At 39.6% G+C, this 20,145-nt stretch overlaps 2 protein-coding genes across 2 annotated transcripts; one reads left to right on the forward strand and one right to left on the reverse strand.

Annotated features, from left to right (window-relative positions):
* Nucleotides 1-282: 282 nt before the first annotated feature.
* LOC110056638 (ragulator complex protein LAMTOR1-like) lies at nt 283-5,500 on the reverse strand. Its single transcript, XM_089274417.1, has 6 exons — nt 5,307-5,500; nt 4,399-4,469; nt 3,901-3,987; nt 2,694-2,771; nt 1,974-2,094; nt 283-1,447 (listed from the first exon to the last, which is right to left on the reverse strand). The coding sequence occupies exons 1-6, from the start codon at nt 5,346-5,348 to the stop codon at nt 1,355-1,357; spliced, it is 492 nt and encodes a 163-aa protein (XP_089130543.1). The 5' UTR covers nt 5,349-5,500; the 3' UTR covers nt 283-1,354.
* Nucleotides 5,501-5,548: 48 nt separating this feature from the next.
* On the forward strand, nt 5,549-17,688 carry LOC110056637 (uncharacterized). The gene is made up of 15 exons (XM_089274377.1): nt 5,549-5,709; nt 5,880-5,971; nt 6,380-6,468; nt 6,617-6,693; nt 7,474-7,657; nt 8,125-8,273; nt 8,614-8,737; nt 9,598-9,715; nt 10,065-10,170; nt 10,616-10,759; nt 10,910-11,021; nt 11,674-11,849; nt 12,473-12,543; nt 12,714-13,129; nt 13,859-17,688. The coding sequence occupies exons 1-15, from the start codon at nt 5,674-5,676 to the stop codon at nt 16,105-16,107; spliced, it is 4,143 nt and encodes a 1,380-aa protein (XP_089130503.1). The 5' UTR covers nt 5,549-5,673; the 3' UTR covers nt 16,108-17,688.
* The last annotated feature ends 2,457 nt before the right edge of the window (nt 17,689-20,145 follow it).

The following is a 20,145-nucleotide window of genomic DNA, read 5'->3' on the forward strand; positions in this document are numbered from 1 at the left end:
TGGACGGAAGGCCGAACCGGAGAAATTAAGCTCCGTTTTCAAATTCCCTCGGCGTAGTGTGGACAGCAGCCTTAGTGGTTGCTGGACAATTTAGCTGGTTGTAAGAATTACGAGGTCATTCCAGACGGCATCCCTGAGTAGAGAATTCACGTTATTCTTGTCGAGTTCGCTTGCCAAAGTACGGAGAAAATACAAGTTGGACAAGAATTTAAAAGCACCCAACCTTTGCGATTTCAAAACAACCACTCAAAAACAACAACAACAACAACAACAACAGCCACCGAATTTAACTTGTCATTTTATTAAAAATAATCTCTGAAAAGCAGTACAAATAAATTCTATATATTCTACAGTCTGAAAAACTGATTTAACTACGATGTCTTAAGCTTGTTTGGTTTTGTTCGAAACCGTTGGCGACTTTAAAGATTACAACAAGATGACAGTGATTTCCAATTTCCAGATTTGTTTGGCTCGTGACACCAACTTCCGTTGAGACAAGGAGTGTCCTTTTCAAGGTGAACAGATTTAAAGTACAATTTCGTGAGTTTACTTCACTTAAATGCTCGCCTATCGCCACACATAGTTACTATTTCACTTTGAAAGATTATCAACGATTCCTTATTTTTTTCTCTTTTCTTTTGTATCCTTAATTAAAAAACACACGCCACAACCCACGTAATTAAATTACCCAAGATGTACACGAATGCTTACAAATTCGCATGCATGAATCAGGACAAATCAACACCCAAATGTTATTGTTTGCAATATAATCCACAGTGGCCTTGTTAGCGAAGCCATGTTGCTTCAATAGGCATATAAAATACTTTTTTGTTGTTGTGGTGGTGGTGGTGGTGGTGGCGGCGGGGAAGGGGAAGGAGGGAAATGTAAGGAAAAGAAGACCTCACTCCAGACCTAATGCGTACATGTCAGCACCATCTAGTATGTCTGCCACAAATTTTTCAGGGACTGGTGTAATCCAATGTATAAACGGTTCATCACCTAATCTACTCATTGGAAAAATTATTTCATATGCTCCTCATAACAATTTATTCCACTACTTATCATTGATAAGTCATTTTAAACAAAAATCTAAGATTAAGTACTACCATGCTCCTGGGGAGGTTGGGTTGGCAGGGGGTGGGACAACAATAGGAGCCTTGGGAATTACAAACAGGAGTGGGGAGAGCTATACCACAATGCCCTTTGTTTTCCCCTTCACTGCTTGTGTTTATCTATTACCTCTCATCTACTGACAGAGGATGCTCTGCAAATTACTAATGATTACTGGCCAGGTGATAATGTACTGTAGTTTTGAATTTCAATAAATACTTCATTCTTGGTTGCATGAGAATTCCTACGATGATTCAAACTGTACCACTAGCTCATCCCTGTGTTCGACATGAAAGCCAGATAATGAAGCGTCTGCTCCTTTAGCAGCCTGGATTGCCTGAAATTGAGCAAAAATAATAAAAATTCAAAATGAAAATTCTCCTTCCTAATTCACTGATTTATTACGGATTAGTTAAGAGAAGTTCATGGTTCATTGAGACAATGGTCTGTTTGTTCTTAAAGATGATTTCCAGTCCATACTGCGCAGCCTCAGCACCCTTGGCTAATGTTTATAAACATTGTAAGTCTCACTTGATGGAATGCAAATTGATGTTATTCGTTATGAACCACATACCTTATCTTTGAGGCCTTTCAAATTCTTTTTCCAACAGCTTCATTGATTTTCACAGCTGAGAAGTTGTCTCATCAAGTGATATGAGAAAGACCGAAGCATAAAGCTTCGCATCCATAATGGGGGTTGTCATGAAACTTTGAATTTACTTCATGTAAGTAGTTGCAAAATGTTTACATTCTGTGATGTCTTACATGAAACAAAACAAAAAATGTATACACACTCTCGAGTGTGCAGTATGGACTGGAAATCATCTTTAATCTCTTGTTACCATCAGTCATCAAATACTTACAAACATGATGTCTCCTTGTGGTATTGGTTCACTGGCTAATACTGTTTGAGGAACTTTGACTCCATTTGGGAGGTCAGACGTGTTCTGGAGGGTTGAACCATTAACAGCTGACAATTTTGACCTTGAAAATAAAACAGGCAGAGATAATAAAGCCTTTTTAATACTCGATGTATGTATAATGGTTGTCTCATGAGTACATCAATTTTGTACTTATGATAAGTACAAAATTGATTTCAATTACCACAGACAGTGTAAAGCTAGCAGTTGTCTTAAGGGAAGTCTTTTTAAGTTTTAAGAGAAGTCATTCAATTTGCTTTCAGACTGTGAATGACAAAACCATCATTGTAACTGATAACCAAAAACACTGACATCTATGCAGAGATGAAACTTCAACAGCATGTTTGCCCAACTTGTAACATTCTTCACACATGACATTGCCTGTTTGTCCGTTTGTTGTCGTTTTAAATGACTTCAGATTTCCTGCTTAAGGCTCACTTCCTAGGTTCCAGGCTTTCATCTCAAAACTGCATGTAAAGCCACTTTGGGCAAATCCTCGTAGACAAACAGTACTGTGATGTTTCCAAGTTTTTCTAGTGTAATATACCTTGAGTTGCATGTCAGCTTTTTGTTAGATGGATATACATGTAGCACATGAGAGAAACCACAAAGAAGGCCTAAAATCTGTTCTGATGGTGAACACTAAAATATCTGAAGACTTACATATATTGTCTTGATCGCTCCATGTATTCTGTTCTTTCTATGCTGTGAGGTTCGGTTGAAGAGACATCTATGACATTGCTGTAAGAGGAACAAGTACATTGTATTTACTCAACTAAACTCTGTCAATCAAAATCTAATCTTACTCAAAATCTAAACTCAACCAGTGTATTTTTAAACACAGCTGTACGAGTTCTTTTTAAATAATGTACGCAAATTTTTGCAACTATAATGGTGCACTGGACAGATCTTTATGACTGTGACATTGCAACAACAAATGCTGCTCAAATATCACTAATTAAAAGTGTCACAAAAACCAAATACATGTATTTTCAACATACATCCTGGACCTGAATGGCTAAAATTAAAGCTGGGTGGCTTGCTTTATCCACAGTTCTGCTATCTTTGTTATAATAATGTTTACTTAACCTTGCATAGGAATCTTAGCTATGGATTATTGGTCCAAGGATGAAAACAATCAGTATCACACTTGGAGCAACTACACAATACAGGGCCACTCTTGAAGGTGTGTATATTTAGTGCCTTGTTTGGCACGGCAAAGGATGGAAGTCCTAGGTTTATATATTTAGTGGCTCGTTTGGCTCGGCAATGGATGAAAGAACTAGGAATAATCTATAGATGCGTTAAGTCCTAGTTCTATATATTTAGTGGCTCGTTTGGCTCGTTTGGCTTGGCAATATGGTTAAAAGAATGAGGAATAATCTATATATGTGTTAAGTCTTAGGTCTATATATTTAGTGGCTCATTTGGCTCATTTGGCTCAGCAATGGATGAAAGAATGAGGAATAATCCATATGTGCATTAAGACCTAAGTCTATATATTTAGTGGCTTGTTTGGCTTGTTTAGCTTGGCAGTGGATGACAAAGGAGCAAAAGAGCCGGCTCGTTTTGTGGATGATTAAAAGTGGCCATGTACATGTATTCTCTAGTTTAGCCTCACACTTACAGTATACATGTAACAATGTAAATAACTTTATGAATATGTGCATGTACACGTACACAGATCAATAACTCAGGAGTGAAGGGATAGAGATCCTTAACAGAACAGTTTGCCTTAAAATAAGGAGTCTGATATTTATATTTCTATGCAGGTATTCATATATATATGTACAGTATATACTTCAATCACTTATTCTTGTCAGGCAAGTTGCTCTTATATAATGAGAGATAGATAACCAAAATGACATACTGTGCAGTCTGATGAAGTATTCTGCTCAATAAAGACTGTTCATCTGTTCTGGAGATTGGTCCTGAGCTATGATTGTGTGACTCATCACTACAAAACAAAAACAAGAAGTACATCTATTTACGAGTGTGAAAAAGACATGACAGTATACTGCATCTGTGCCACGTTTGGTAGGAAGAACTGGAAAAATGATAAAGAGGTAGTGACAAGATTTGGTATGCCCAGGAATACTGGCAGGCAGTGGTTTTTGTTGGTCGCCAGTGCTTATGGAGAACCCAACAACGTTCTGGAATGTGAGCTGCAAGTAAAAAACCTTTAGATAGCAGATTGACAACAACATTGAATACTGGATAAGTTTGACGTTTTAGTCTAAATCCAGTCAAATCTTGATTTACCATGCCTAAAGGGAGACACGCACATAAAGATTGGTGTGAAATGTGATAATTAAAAGCACAAAGTTCAATCTACAATTCCAGACACTGTATGGAGTTATCCACTTACAGGGATCTTGGCCCATTAACGATTGGTGTTGATGATCCTCCTAGCAAAGGGTCTCTCTCACTTGCTTGTCTCTGTGGAACATAACAAAGTTACAAAAATAAATTTACTTGATATGCAAATCCCTTCTCTATTGACAGTGACATTTTCTCTGACTGCTTTATATGTAAAATGCTTGATCAGTAGTACTTAGTACACTGGGTAGTAATTTGCAGATGTACACTGCACTATAGTTCACCTTGAGACCAGACTTGACCTGTGACGCTAGGCAGGGGGGCTATAGGTGATTCTGTCACTTGCCCAAGGTGAGCCACCAGGCTAGCAGAGAGAACTGAAGAGGCACTTTACATCTCTTTTGTAGACTGACTTCCCAGGCATAAGTCAACCCACACCACTACACAACATCAGATCATGATCAAGCTATTGCTAATGAAAATCCCTCAATTCCTTGTCTTTTTAATGTACAACTTGCTAATACTGTACATACAGTACATATGATGACTATCGATATTACTGAAGCTTGTATTTTGTGTAAACTTGACTGTAACACAGGAGATCAGCAGGTCAATCGTATAACGTGATTGATCGGACAACGGTACGCTTCTTAAATTTATTTTTAAGGAATTTGAAGGCATGGGTTTTTCCCTTTCCATTATTCGAAGATGAAATAAGCTTACACTATCGTGAAGACTCTCACATGCTTAGACGAAACAATTTATAGTTGCATCGAGAGCTGATAAGTCTAAATAAATTCAGTTCAAATAGTATTAAATAAACTTCCTCGGCGGTAATAAGGATGCAAAATAAAATTAAAAAATTGCTAGTAATTAACGAGTAAAGGTTTATACGTGCAAATTATCAATGACAGTCACATGACATCCAAACGAAAGAGCAATTGAACACTGACTTACTGGGCCTTCTGTCTCGTCCTCACCGCTAAAACAACAACCCATTCCCAGCAGAGTGATCTTCACTGTTATTCTCGGCTTAATTCGTTAAATCTTTTGAAAACGTAGAGCGATACAATTATTCAAGCACGTTCAGAGAGAACCTTGCAAAATCCCACAACTTTACAGGAAATCCAATCTGACAGGCTTGGTTACTCGGCACGTTCACACCTCGCAAAGATCTGTGGGATCAGTTGTTACGGTTTCAAAATCAACCGCCAAATCTTTACTGCTTGTGCATTTGTGCAGCTCGATCGCTTTGCAAATTCTGTCGATTTTAAACTGTTTTTATGTTGTTTCAAGGTCTTTTCGGAGCTCTGTCGATTTGAAAATGAATCCAGCAAATTCCAAGTTCTTACTAAACTGGGTGAGTATCCACGCGCCCTTTGAGATTCGAATCCTTGGAATCCGTGTACTGTCTCCAGATGAAATTTAACAGAGTGCCGAGCAGCCTTCTTGTTAACTCACCTACATTACATATAGCTGTAAAACAGTGTTTTGAGGATGCAAAATGTTCTTTATCTCCTCTTCTTGTAGATCAACGCAAATGCTTCCAGTGAAGAGGAAAAAGTGTCGAACATCACAGATGCGGCCAGTAAAAACCTGCTTCTCAAGATCTTGCATCTAATGTAGGTGCTGAATTAACCCACACACTGAATATCTGAATTAAGTATACTTATAATTTACTGGATATGCAGCTCATAATGAGGATCTGTAAGCTTTTCTTTCTTGCAACTTGCTAACCAACGCCATTTGAAGACAAGATACAAAATAAGCTTAAATAATTTTGTAATGTACATATTCTATACGTAAATGATCAGGCTAATAATGCGGTTTGTTTACATGGCAAAGGTGACCCTCAGCCTGATCAGGACTACATGGTTGTATGTGTTCAGGCTTTACCTGGGTGTATTGTGCAACACTGGACATCAAGGGCCAACCTATAAATTTACTTGTATGCTTTTATCAAAAACATGGACTGAAAAGAGATGGTGTCCTGTTACACTGTAGTACTAAATATGAAAATGTCTATTCAGTGATAAAGAAACTTCCAAGGATCTACCAAGAGACAGTGAAGCATTCGAGGTTGAACAAGTCCTGTCCATGATCATCTCATATCTTGGAGGTAAGAAAATACTTTGAGCTTCTTCAAGCTTTTGCTGTTTTCCTCAATAAATGTAATTTTGTTACAGTTCTGTATGAGTCAGTACAGTGCACATTAGTCATTATATTTTTCAGTATGGCTACTTATCGGTTGATTCCTTCTCTTGTAGGCTTTCACCATCAGAGTTTTGAATCTGTTATAAATGAGCAACGTTTAAAGGACAGAGACGAAACAGAGACTGGAAAAGTATGTGACAGTATTTTGTTCATTACTATCAGTTGGTCACACATGTACCCCTACTTCAGTCTGTTGGACAACAATTAGCATCTACTGTACGTTTGAGTTCATTGCCAACTTAGAAGTGATGGGAGAGTTGCCTCAGGCGTAATGGAGCCACATGATTTTAATAGAGCACATCAGGTTTCCATGGCAATCCTGAGAGTACAACTCACCAGGAACTGTCATACTAGAATCAGTGAAGATACTTAGCAACCAAAATACTCACACTGCATGTCCACACACATCTGGGACACACACAAAAAATGGGATGATGTGTACTAAAGGCATCCGTGATTGAGGGTCAATTGATACTCTTGATCGATACCCTCAATTGACATCTCGATCAGTACTCGATGGACATCGCGATCAACTCGGTCCACATTTGATCAACAGTCGGTTGATAGTCGGCTGAGTGTCGACCGACTCATATGAAATGATTGAAAAATTTGTCGACTTTCGACCGACTGTGGACTGAGATGTCAATGGAGTGTCAACCGAGGTGTTGATCGAGTGTCTATTAAGGGTCGATCAAGGGTATTGATCGAAGGTATCAATATTATTGACACTCGACCATGGATGCCTTTAGTACACACGATCCAAAAAATGTAAGTCCCTCAAAGCCCTGCATGCAACTCCAGCACATGCACCATGACTGCTGCTAAATGGGGCTGACTAGCATTGGCTTGAGTATAACTTGTTCTACTTGTTTTTTTTCTTTTTTAATTCAGTTCATGTCTTGTTCTCCAGGTTATAACGCTTCTGCTCTGTGGAGCAACTCAGTGTGATAATGTGGCCGTGTTTGTGGATCAGATCACCCAGATGGATGTTGAAGACCAATTCAGTTTTAAATTTTTGATTGAATCCGTTTTGACTGACATGGAACAAGGCAGCCTCACTTCAGACTCTTTTGCTACAATTCTAAGCAAGAAAGGTGAATATACACTGCACATAAATTGTCATGTATATTTTAGAAGTAACATGTAGATTGACCCTATTCAGACCGAACGAGATTTTGTTTTCTCAGTACTGTTGGTGAAAGGAAAGAGTCAGGACGAAGCATATACTTGTCAATTGAATATCTTGAAAAAAAGTACTTGTGGTGATGACAGACAATGGGGGAAGTCTGGAATACATCTTGTAGGGCTGTCATTAAGGACCGTCACCCGTAACACCTGTTACGGCTGTGTATGTTAGATTTTCCCTTGATGCTGTGGGTGAAATTGCCTATTGTTGATAGAATTCACCCACAAAGTAACAAGTTTGCTATGGGTGACAGTGCGGAGAACGAGGCTATGGGTGACTCAAAACTTAATTACAGCCCTGTCTTGGCGGCCAGTTAATTTAATGAACATATATTAATAACCCATTGAATATGTTTTTCTCTTTCATTGATTTCAGCAAATTTAACAGAATGTCACAAATTGGAGCATGACACAGCACAGCTTCCTTCACCATTATCTGTCCAATCACCCATTGAAGCTTTCTTCACCAATTCTCCATTGAAGTCCCTTGTGGCATCTCCACAGTTACGCAACAAACAGAACCAGGTAACTGATAACTTAAGACATGTTTGTTTCTATCAGTACCTTTTTCTTTGTATTTAATGCGGGATGTCTAAGCTCAAGGACTTGAAAGAGATAACAAACTGAAAAGTTGCTAAGTCATACAAATGTAGGTTTGTCTTTAGCCTCCTATGTGGACATTTTTTGGGCTTGTCACGAAATCTTCCCCCACTTCATGGGGGGGGGGGGGGGGGGAGATTGTGTGACAAGCCAAAAGAGCGTTGCGTAGGAGGCTAGTCTGTCATTTGTTGAAAACTAATGTAACTGTGCAGCAGTGGAAAAACATGTTCCGCCGAATAACTTTGGTGTGATTTCACTCTGACAGCTAATGCTGAACAAACTGCAACAGAAAGTTACGAAGCTACAATCCTCACTGGACTTACAGATGCACATGCAATCCGAACTAGAATCTGAACTCAAGGAGAAGAACAAAGAGATTGATGCAAGAGGTAATGAAGTGTATAGATCATAATAATCATCTTAGAATGATAATGATGTTCAAACCAAAGCAGTGTTCCAGATAAGTGCAGGGTCTCAGGTCAAAACCCCAACAAGATCAGCTACATGACCCAACAAATTAATAGGAAATTTGTTATGATTTGGTGGCTGCACTGGGAATTAACCTGTTGGCAGGGCTGTGAATTAGGACCATAACCTGTAACACCTGTTACAGCTGAGTGTGTTTGATGGACCCTTGATGTTACAGGTGAACTGGCCTGTAGTTGATACAATTCACCCATAAAGTAACAAGTTTGCTATGGGTGTGAAGATCAAGGCTACAGGTGAATTAAAACTTAATGACAACCCTGGTTGGAATTCCTTTTGGACACCCTACATTGAAAACCTACATTGTGAATCTGGAACCCTGCAAAGTTAATGGCGTCAGAAACCAGGGGAAGAAAAGAACAAAGGAACAAAGATAGGGTCCTGTCTACTCTTATGCAGCTCGTATCTGAAAGAGAATTTGCTGAGTATAGCAGCTGTGTTGTTTATCAACGTTTGACTTTGATTGGTTGATCATACAAACAGAAATTACAGCGTACAGGGCATGTTCCATCTTGCACAAGTTGCCTTGAAACCTTTTGCCTAAAGAATGTGACTATAGACATGAAAAGCATACTCTAATGCTTTGTTGAAATGCAAAAAGAAATTAGGTGTACTTGGGGTTAGGAGAGAATGTGGGAGACACTGTTATCTGTTTATACTAACTTGGAAAGTAAACACTGTTTATCATGGGCAATATTAATTTATAAACAGCTTTAAATGCACAACTTCTCTTTCAAATAAATGTTAATTGTTTCATTTATAGATGCCACGATTATAGAATTACGGAAGGAGATCACCAAACTGATGTCCACTGCTGATGAATTAGAACTTGTGAGACATTTCAGAGACGATTTTGAAAAGGCAGACAAAGAGAACGCAAGGTAACAACTTCACAACTGTGCTCAGAAAATGTTCAACGTCTTGTAGAGGAGCACATTGGTTAACAAGCTGACTGTAACTTCCATTTCTAACGTCGCAGGACGAACTTTAAAAACAACCCAAGGCAAAAATTAGCACTGAAAATTTTAAGCGTTTACTTTCTTTGTGCCGAATTTTTTTCATTTTGCCTCATCCCTAGGTCTCCGAATAAGGTTAACATTTAAATTATGTACATTACATGTAGTGAGTTAGCATGTGATCGTCTTTACAACTCTCGATTCCGATTTCACTGCGCAATATATTGTTACTGTGGTGAGAAATTGGCTTCTGATGCTTTGCTTTCTTGTGCAGATTAAAGCAAAAGGTGGTGGAACTGCAAACATTCCGACAGCAATGTGGGGATCTGGAACAGAAAGTCGCTAACTTCATACAGGAAAAAGAACAGTTCGAAAAAGAGGTACATGTAAAATGGGTATTTCATTTCACACAGCTTTATACAACGGAACAAGTACATGGAGACATAAGTGATCATCGCAGTACAGTACAGTTACAAGTACAGTTTGCCTGGAGTGAAGATCAACGATCACTGGTGATTGGTCGGTTAATGCGAATGGAGTGGTTTTTAAAGGAGCTCACTCACGGCATTTCGTCCATGCACAAAATAACCTTTAAATTGAAGAAAACGTGAAAATGGTAGTTTGCTAAGATAGAAAAACACCAATTGAAAGGGATAATAATAAACCATAATGGAACAGGGATGGAGAAGATTGACACGGATTGCAAACGACGAATTTGAAAAATTTAGGTTTAACTTTTCAAGATGCGAAAGCCGCGACGCGGCTCCTTAAACTACCAAAGGCGTTGATTTTGATTTTTTTTTCCGATGTTTTGTTGATCATCAGAGAGTTGAAACAGAGCGGTTAGAATCCAGTGTTGATCGCTACAAGCAAAAAATTCATCACATGGAGTTTAAAACTGGTGAATTGGAGGCGAGGCTGAACAGAAAGGAACAGATGATTGCAAAGCTTGAAAACGATTTACGAGAGGTTAGTTATTTTAGTGCTGTTGTTTCTTTTCTTTCTTCTCCTTCGTTTTTTTGTTTTGTTTTGTTTTGTTTGTTTGTTTGTTTCAAATGGCGCGATGCAAAATACAGGCGAACGCTCGCCAAAAGGACTCTACTTTTTTTGCTCAACCAGGCATTGAATGCAGCGTCAAACTCTGCACAAATGAAGACAGAGACGCAACGGGCTCAGGAAATTGAAGTTGATGATATAGTGCTGGAACAGAATCAGTTGTGTAACATGGAAGGTAATAATCGGTATATAATACAGTACCGCTCAAATGTAGGTTGCCACCTCTTGTCTCGTTTCTCGTGAGTCGCGTCTCGTTCCTCTCGAGACGAGTCTCGTTTCTCTCGAGACGTGTCTCGTTTCTCTCGAGAATAATAATAGTGAATACAACACCCTCTTGATCCCCATAACCATGACTGGTGCGTCCCTTCTCAGTCCTCTTGCCTGCTCCACGCGTTCTGCATTTTCTGTGTCGTCTTTTTCGTTCATTTTATTAGAATGGAACTGTAGGGGTAATGAGATGTTCTTTTAATTCAGAAAATATTCCGACATTCTGAATCTTTAAGACTGAAAATAAAATCATGAGCTACAACATTCATGTATTTATGTTACAAAATGATTTTTTTAAGAAACATTTCAGAGGATTTGAAAGGACTTCAAGCCCAACTTGGGTGTCGTGAAATACAAGTTTATTATCATCAAATTCTGTCCTCGCCATCGTTAACTAGATTGTTCCTAATTGAAAGGTTCCTATCATTTTTCGGATATTGTTTCACATTTTTATTCGAACCTTTATTTTGGATTTTCATAAACCTTGCGTTAATAGTAATATTGGATGATTAACGACTACTAGAAAGTCTTTCTGATTGTCTTGTTTTGTCCATTTGTAGGCGATTCGCCAAGCCATGTTCCAATAGCGCCAGTCAACATAGACAGCCGAATTATCGAGCTTGAACTGGAGAAATGCCGTTTGGAATCTCAGCTGTCCACTGCTGTCAATCAAGAAGAATTCCTGGCTCTAAAAGAGACTCTGGAGGACACCAAGGAAGCACAGACGTCTTACAAGGTAAACCGCTGACCTTCTGCTTGTTTTCTTAGCAGACAAAGCCAAATGTTATGGCTAGATTCAAGAAACGAACGAGTAAAGGTGTTAAATTTTAAACATTTCGGTCGGAAGCGTAAGGTTCAATTTCTCTCTAATACGCTTTGACGATTGCTACACGTACTCATTCAGACCTGAAAAAAAATCTGCCCAATCAGAATCTTCTTGCAAGTAGGTTTTATCAATTTATGTACCTTTGTTTGGCCTTTATATGTACCCTTCCAGCAAAGCGCCTTCCATCAACATTAAAACAGGGTCTTCAATGCATAATTCGCTTAAGACCGTTGGTTGCAAGTAGAGTGAGCCGTTTTTGCAAAAGACTATTAATTAAATTTAGTAGTTGGGTTGTGTTCTATTAGCATCAATCGTTTCTGGTTGGTTGGCATGTTTTTTTCGTGTTCTAATGGGGTAACACCTCTTTCGGTTGGTTGGTTGTTTAACTTTTGAGAAACGTCAACCGTATCAACTCAAACCGGTTGCTGTTAAAACGGTTAATCTCAATAGAACATGAGCTAAATGTCATTGTTCTCTGCGTCTATGTCTTTTTTTCTTTTTTTTTTTTTTTTTTTTTTTTTTTTTATCAAAAGGAAAATTACGTAGCTGCCAAAAGCAGAATTCAGGAATTGGAGGAACAGCTTGCGGTTGAATTACAAAAAAGGTAAAGTTCATTAACTGCTGCAGATTCCATAAGTGGAGAAGCAGATTCCTTGCCTTCTTAATGACACTTTTTGAGTTTCGAAATTTGCCATCTGTAGGTAGCTCTCGTAGTTTGAACTCATGGCCAATACAATACAATAACTTCAGCAATCTGCATTTTCTTAATGTTAGTGAGCAAAAGGACGAACAACTTAGGAACATCCAGGAGCAGTGTTTTCAAGAAGTGGAGGAACTGAAAACAGTTCTGATGAGTGAGCGTTCGATGAAAGCAGAACTGGCTGAAGAGCTCGATGTGAGAGAAAAGAGACTGCAACAGACAACTGTGGAAATTCAAGCGCTTTCGAGTTTAAAGGCAGGTTTGGAAGGCAGCCTTCAAACGAGCAATGCTCGTGCACTTGATGAAAAAGTTAAGTATGACAGAGAGATGAGTTTGAGGAACGGAGAGATGGATAAAATGAGTGAACAGATACAGCGTTTGGAGAAAGACATGGAGAATAGATTGCAACAGATTCAAGCTTTGGAACAAGAGAGGGATCATGTTCGAGACACGTATGAGCAGATGATGGCTGGTATAAAAAACGAACTGGGTGAGTTCATTTGAAACTTGTAATACTTAACCGATCTTGTGTTTTTCTTTTCCCAATTCCAACGCTGCTGGAGCTAGAGAAGACTCAGTCTACACCCTTTGTTGTCAGTTATGGAAAGATATATGTCACTGTTCATGTTTCTGCTCAGCGTTAACTCGCTAGGCAGATAGTGTATTGTAATACTCGCTGTTTCTTGATAAGGCATGCGGATAGTATGTGACTAACGTTTACCTGCTAGCTTTATCCATTTTAGGCAATTGCCTATCACAGCCATTTCTCCCACTCCCACGGCCTGGACGGTAATTTGTTCTACAGTGGAACCCCGCCTTACGACCACCCCGTTAATACGACCACCTGGTTATTACGGCCACTTTATTCTGGCCCAAAAAAAAGCTCAGTCAGTCATTTTCTTATTTAAAGAACCCCTTTTATACGACCACCCCGTTAATGCGACCAATTTTTCATGGCCCGAAGGTGGTTGTATTAACGGGGTTCCACTGTATTTAAAAAATTTTTAAATATTCTTTTTGAATTAGTCGTGTTAAGGTTTTCCACAGCATTTCTTCGACGAAAAGCATTTTGATTCCAGGAACGTGGCGTTAAAAGATATGACTGTATTATTGTATGTGGCGAATAAATGAACCAATAAAAACTAATATATTACACCTTTTACCCGACTTCATTATACTATTTTTAACCAGTTTACTTTAATTTCTTTTCCTTGAAAAGATTTAAAGATCAACAGCATGGCGGAAGATAAGGCCGCGACCGTCGCCCAGTTTCGTCTGAGAACACAACAACTTGAAGAAGAACACGAAAAAATGAAGGAGGAATTTGCCAGCAAGCAGAAAGCTATGTTAGAGGAAGCAGAGAAAAACGCCGCCAAAATTCAGGAAGCTTGCGACGCGGACCGAGCGGCGTGGAAAAAGAAATTTGATCAGCTGTCAGAAGAGGTGATGAATACACGCAGTGAAATGTTCGAGAACTCGAAGAAGCACTCAGAAGAACTGATCGAGGTTCGAAAGAAAGCGAGGGAAGCAGAAGAACTGTTAGACGAGGAAGCTAGAAAAAACAGAGAAGAGAAGGTGAACTTGGAGAACCAGCTTCTGAAAGCTAAAAGCGCGGTGGCTGAACTAGAGATGGAAGTCAAACGTGGAGAAGTGACCAAGAAGGAATTAGAAGATGAGAGGAAGAAATATGATGAGTTGAAAGGAAGGTGCGAAGGTTATGTCGATAAAGTGGAAGCACTAGAGTTGAATACCGAGCAGCTTAAGAAAGAAGCAGAGTCTGAAAAAGAACGCGTAAAGAAGGAGATGCAGCAGTTAGTGGAAGCGAATAAAACAGAGGTGGACACTGCTCGGCGAGCATTGGAAAATTTGAAGATAGATTACAGTGAGCTGGAGATAAAAAGAAAGGAAGAAATTGAGAAGATACTACAGGAGGAAAAGGAAATTAAAGATGGGTTAACCCTGCAGATAAAAGACGTGGAAAATATAAGTGAAGAAAAGGGCAAACGAATTGAAGAGCTTGAGACTTTGTTGAAAAAATCAATGGAAGAAAAGAATAAGCGAGTGGAAAATCTAGAGGCATTGTTAAAGGAATCACAGGAAGAGGAGGTTAAAAGAGTCGAAGAATTAGAGAAATTGTTAAAAGACGCACTAGAAGAAAAAGAGAATGCAGTTAGCCAGGTCAAAAACGCTCAAATTAAGTGGGAAAATAGACAGCAAGAACTGCAGGCGAAGATTGAGGATCTTGAGGGTGCCTCGGAAGAAATGAAGGAGGCAGAGATCGCATTTGCCGAACTGAAAGATCATATGCTGGAATTACAGACGGAAAAAGATCGCTTGGAGCAGAAAGTCCAGGAGGAAAGCCTCATCAACAAAAGGCTCGGAACAGAAGTGCATTCTCTAGAGGCGCAGCTAACTCATGCTGATCGACAAATACGCGAACTGAAGTTAGATTCTGCCGATAACAAGAATAAAATGGACTCGGTAAGAAGGAAGACAATTGGAGGAGCTAGAGCGCAAAGGTACATTCAGGACGTGTTCGAGGAAGAGGACAGTTCCACGGAATCCGATGAAGGTCCACCACTAATGCTGGACGATTTCGCAAATTCTCTGGGAGGAAGCATGAAAGCTACAACACTCCCGGACGGCGCTTTCAACAAGTCGAACAGATCTCTCACCAGTCTTCACTCGGCCTCAAGTTCAAGCCTGAGGGCTGGTGTCCAGACTCGCGCCAGTCGCCGTCAGAGTGCTATATACATGCGCGGGAACACTCCGCCTGAGAGGCGCACCACAAACAGTGCAGCGTTCTTTATCCTGGGTGACGGTTTGCGACCGGAAATGGAGCAAGATGCTGAATACGACTGGACCCGACTGGCCGAACTGCAGCGTCGGAACGCGTCGTGCCTCCCTCACCTGCAGACCTCGTACCCGGTGGAAACTCAAATGCAGCCAGACATCTCCGGCCAGGAAGATGCGTTAAAGACGGGAAGAATGTCCTTAGATGCATCCCTGACTAAAACTTACAACACGCGCAAACGGAAATCGGAAGAAAGTGCCTCGAGCATGTTAAAGACAAGCAGCCATGGGTCGAGTTTGCCGAAATCCAAGTCTGCTCCCAACATCACACCAGCGAAGCAGCCTCGGTCCCAGCGACTGGTTACAGCGATGCAGTCAGCGTTTGGTTCCCTCCGGTCCCGCTCAAACGAGAATCTATCTCATGAAGCGCCTGAACAAGATGAAAATTCCTCACGGAGGGAGAGCGTGGCTTACAACATCGAAATATCGCCGCCAAAGAAGGAAAAAAGCGGGATTGCACGACGCCGAACCATCGCGCGGTCCACAGGAACGAGTCGACTTCTTGGTGAAAAGACGAAAGATTCCTTGAAGAAATCAAAAACCCAACAGTTGAGAATTGATGTGATTCAAAGAAAGCCACTTCGGCCACGGGACGTGAGAAGAAACGTTAAATAACGATGCTTAGTTTAAGAGTGAGTTGTATGAGGGTTTCCATATTGAATAGCTGAAACTACTATTGAAAGTTTTCAAGGATATGTGAAAACTGCCCGTGATAGCGAGTTTCGTTTAAGTATCCGCTGATTTTTCCAGCAGTGTCATAACCAATTAGGAAATCGCCTGTTTTTGTTTATTATTTTACTTCCGAGGCTTGCACAGGCAAACTAAATGTAAATTAGTTTAGTTAATGTCAAACAATGTTTAGTTTTGAACTTTGGGAATAAGCAAGTGACCCTTATATTGTCATGCTAATAACACGTTACGTATGGCGGCAATAATTTTACCCAATGATTAACACGAACCTGGAAATCACTTCTTTTGACAAAGGTCCACGCTCGTAAAATAATGAATTCCTGATTTTAACAGCTTATAAATGAAATAACTTTCCATCTGTAGTTTTATGAAAACTAAGGTCAGTACTGAAACAACTAGTCTCCTCCGCAGCCGTTTTTTGGGATGTCACGCAACGCTCCCCCCAAAGAAACGGCTGCTCACATCCGAACCACATTCTTTTCCTTTTGTGTTTGTGGTTTGTTTGCGCTCTGTTGAACAGACCAATCACATAATAGCAAAGTGTGAATGACGTAAGCTTTCGCGCGAAAAGGTCTGCGGTGCGAACACGCGAGGAATTTCTGGCTTTTGTTTCACGCCGCACGTCGCCAAAAATAGGCGGTGTTCGCAGGTTACGATCATGACGGACGAAAAAAATTGTAAATGAAAGTCCTAAGTACAAGTGCTTCATGTGCTCATCGTTATGTTCAGCTATAAATGAGACAATATATATTTTCTCGAAATGTCAAATTGTAAGCGTCAATCAAGGGCCAAACGCTTCCTACAGATTGTAATCAGGCCGGAAAGAGCGGCATTCAGAACTCGATGTCAACAAATCGAGCGAAGCTACTTGATTTCCTGGTTCCTTTATTAAGTTAAAATAGATATCTTCCTTCTCGACAGTAATTTTTTGAGTTGAAAGCTTCTAATAATTAACTTGAACTTTGAAGAGTCTTCAGCTACATAGAAAGCTCGTGCAAGCGTCGCCGGTATTTTTCGGCGTCCCTAAACAAAAGCCGGAAATCTGTATGTTTTATTTGTGACATCTCCCACGACGGGATACAAAGATAAAAAACATTCCCTGATTGGACAAGTTTCAAAGGGCGAATTTGGCGCGAAAACGTTCTTGAAAATGGAACGGAAGCGGTGATTGGCTAATTTCGTGAAAGGAATGTTCGGATGTGAGCAGCCGTTTCTTTGGGGGGAGCGTTGCGTGACATCCCAAAAAACGGCTGCGGAGGAGACTGAAACAACTGACAGCAAAATTATTCTGAATTCACTAATTTCGGAGACTGTAGAGCTCTCCCGTCTTTTGCGATAGAACCACTGTATATAATAATGTTGACTAAGCTCTCTCAGTTAGGCAAAAGACATTTCTTTATTTACTAGTAATGTTATTGAAAGAATTGAAGTATCGGAAATATTGTTTGAGGGCAAGAATGTTTTTTTTTTTTTTCTTAATAACGGAAATAGAAATTTGTACACTTATTGTGTCTGTTTACTTGCACTTAACTCGGGAGAACTGTTTTCATGGTTCATCGAACTTAAACAGATTTTTTTTTCTCCGTGATTTTCTGCGAATAATTTTCGCATAGCTGTGTTTATTATTAATATAATTTAGGGGAAAAAAAACATCTTACGTGCTACACTTGACAAAATTATCATTGACAACAAGCTCGCACGTGAGAAACACTTCACAAACGTCACTTCGCATCCGTTTGTTTGGGAACGCCAACTCAGTTAATTAGACAGGGTTGCCACACGTTAGGAAATGATCCGGAAAAAAATTCTCCTAGGTTAGGAAAAAGTCGGAATTTTATTGAGTCGGGCAAAATTGACGTTTTGAAGAAAAGTCAGAGAAATTGAAACAATTTATTACGGCTGATTTAATACCATTGAAGCCTGGAGGAAACATTTGGGGTCACTATGATCTCAACGATATTTCTCCTTAATGAAGAAGGAAATTGTTAGAGGCTGAGGCCGATTCCCAAAGTGCTATTGCCCCAGGTTGACAAAAACACCGTCATAGCGCGCTTCAGACCTAGAAGATCATCATTCAACGAAATTCAGAATATTGCCCTTCTAAACTCTCACTTATCAAGCGGCTCCACATCAAAGTTCTAGCTAAAACGCAGGCTTCAAGTAATCTTCCGAACAGACGTAAAATCGCTTTAGCCAAGCATTAGAGTAAGAAGAACTGATAAAATCTGATCTATCAGGAATATTTCAAAAACTCTCTTTAAACTGGTTTTCTAGCTTTTCCATTGTTACTGGCAGACTCGCACCCAAGTGCCGAAAGAAAAGAAAAACACCCACGGACGAGACTCCTTCCCTGTGCTCCCCAGGCTTGCAGGCTGCAACGCTTGAAGACTTAATTTTCACAGTTTGTTCCTAATTTCTGACGCGTCGAAGTTTAATTTCTTGAACGATAGGCGAGGCATTTTACAGCTGCTAATACCACTTAACCTAATACTGTTCTCAATCTCAAAACGAATCCTCCATTGACAAAGCCGCACGTTTTTCTTCGTTAATTTATAGTAAGCCAGCAAGCTTTCTTAACTTGTGCCCTGAAGATAGCATTGAACGAAACGCAATTCCGGTTCCGTTTAAAGATCCTTTTGTGAAAACCGGTAAAAGGGTTCCCAATTTCGTTTTCTCAGATTAAAAAAAAATCCTATTTTGCATGTATCTGTTTTCTTCCGATGTTTTAACTATATACAGTCACTCGCTATGTCCACTTAACGTATCGCAAAGTACACCGCACAAGCCGGATTTGAGGAAATCGAATATTATGACATAGGTGTCGTTTGATGACTTCACAGGCAGTGTTATTCATATATATATTGAAACTGGAGAACCAGTGTTAAGTTCTTCTTGAATGACCGATGAAACATAGATGTTATTGTGTTGAAAACAAAAGTTTAATGCATGCATGCTTCAATTTTCTGGATTTATCAGATATATCCCACGAAAGTTTCAGCGTTCAACAATTTTGTTCTCTTCATCTGCCCAAAGAGCTAGCAAGCTTCAGCTTTTATTACAGTAAGAGGAGGTAAGATTTTTAAAAACAACGATGTACGTACAGTCCTTTCGGAAGTTAACGCTGAACTGGAATTGTATAACAAAATACTATTTCAGTTGAATTTTGTAATTAAATTTTCTGTTGTCAAAACTCATCTTCGGTGGAAGTTCCATTGGGCGCTTTTTAACGGCACCGTAAATTTCTCAGAGGTAGTCAATTAGTCAACTGGCCTAGTCGAGGCTATCAGTTCTGACATACAGCTGCTTCGAGAATCAAAAGCTGTCTTGCTTAAGTTAAAAGCATTCTCGATAATGCAGAACGGTACTTTGGATGGTAATATTTTACTGCTAGCCGAGCGAGGTTCAAAGTGTTTCTGGGTAATAAAAGGAAAATTCATAAACGTGAACATTTCTCCTTCCTTCGCACAAAACACAGTGAATTTCGATCAACCAGAGAAAAACTGCCCTACCCATAACACCTTTCGGCATCGTCACGTAGGCTTTAATGATCATTTATCAGTTTATGTCTTTGTGGAACATCAGTTTCTCAAAACACCTTTATATTGAACTGAGATACTTATAAACACTTGAATTAGGTTCTTGCCGACTGTATTTTCCCAAAGAAAAATATTCATTAAGATTTAGTCGTTGCAACACTGATATAATGTGGCACAAAACGTCAGTTTCCCAATATCCTATGGCAAAAGTGTTTCAACGGACTTATTTACATAGCTGCGTTGACGCGACGTTGAAAAATCATAATTGCAAAGCGTTTTTTATTACAGCTTTTTCTAACAATGGGAACCTCATATATTGCCATTTCTTGTGCAATTCTACAGAATAATGGCTTGATTCTAAGGTTCGCCCGGAGGAGATAGCGAATTTATTGTATAGTGTACTTAGAAATAACAAAAATACATTGTA

The sequence above is a fragment of the Orbicella faveolata genome, unplaced genomic scaffold (genome assembly GCF_042242905.1).
Source record: "Orbicella faveolata isolate gen_17 unplaced genomic scaffold, um_ofav_v1 contig_35, whole genome shotgun sequence".
NCBI classification, from domain to species: Eukaryota; Metazoa; Cnidaria; class Anthozoa; order Scleractinia; family Merulinidae; genus Orbicella; species Orbicella faveolata.

Coding starts and splice junctions, on each gene's coding strand:
- LOC110056638 (XM_089274417.1), bottom strand. CDS start 5,348: ATGGGTTGTTGTTTTAGCGGTGAGGACGAGACAGAAGGCCCA. Junction 4,470..5,306: donor AGGACGAGACAGAAGGCCCA/GTAAGTCAGTGT, acceptor TATGTTCCACAG/AGACAAGCAAGTGAGAGAGA. Junction 2,772..3,900: donor ATACTTCATCAGACTGCACA/GTATGTCATTTT, acceptor TTCCTCTTACAG/CAATGTCATAGATGTCTCTT.
- LOC110056637 (XM_089274377.1), top strand. CDS start 5,674: ATGAATCCAGCAAATTCCAAGTTCTTACTAAACTGG. Junction 9,716..10,064: donor GCAGACAAAGAGAACGCAAG/GTAACAACTTCA, acceptor TTTCTTGTGCAG/ATTAAAGCAAAAGGTGGTGG. Junction 11,022..11,673: donor TCAGTTGTGTAACATGGAAG/GTAATAATCGGT, acceptor GTCCATTTGTAG/GCGATTCGCCAAGCCATGTT.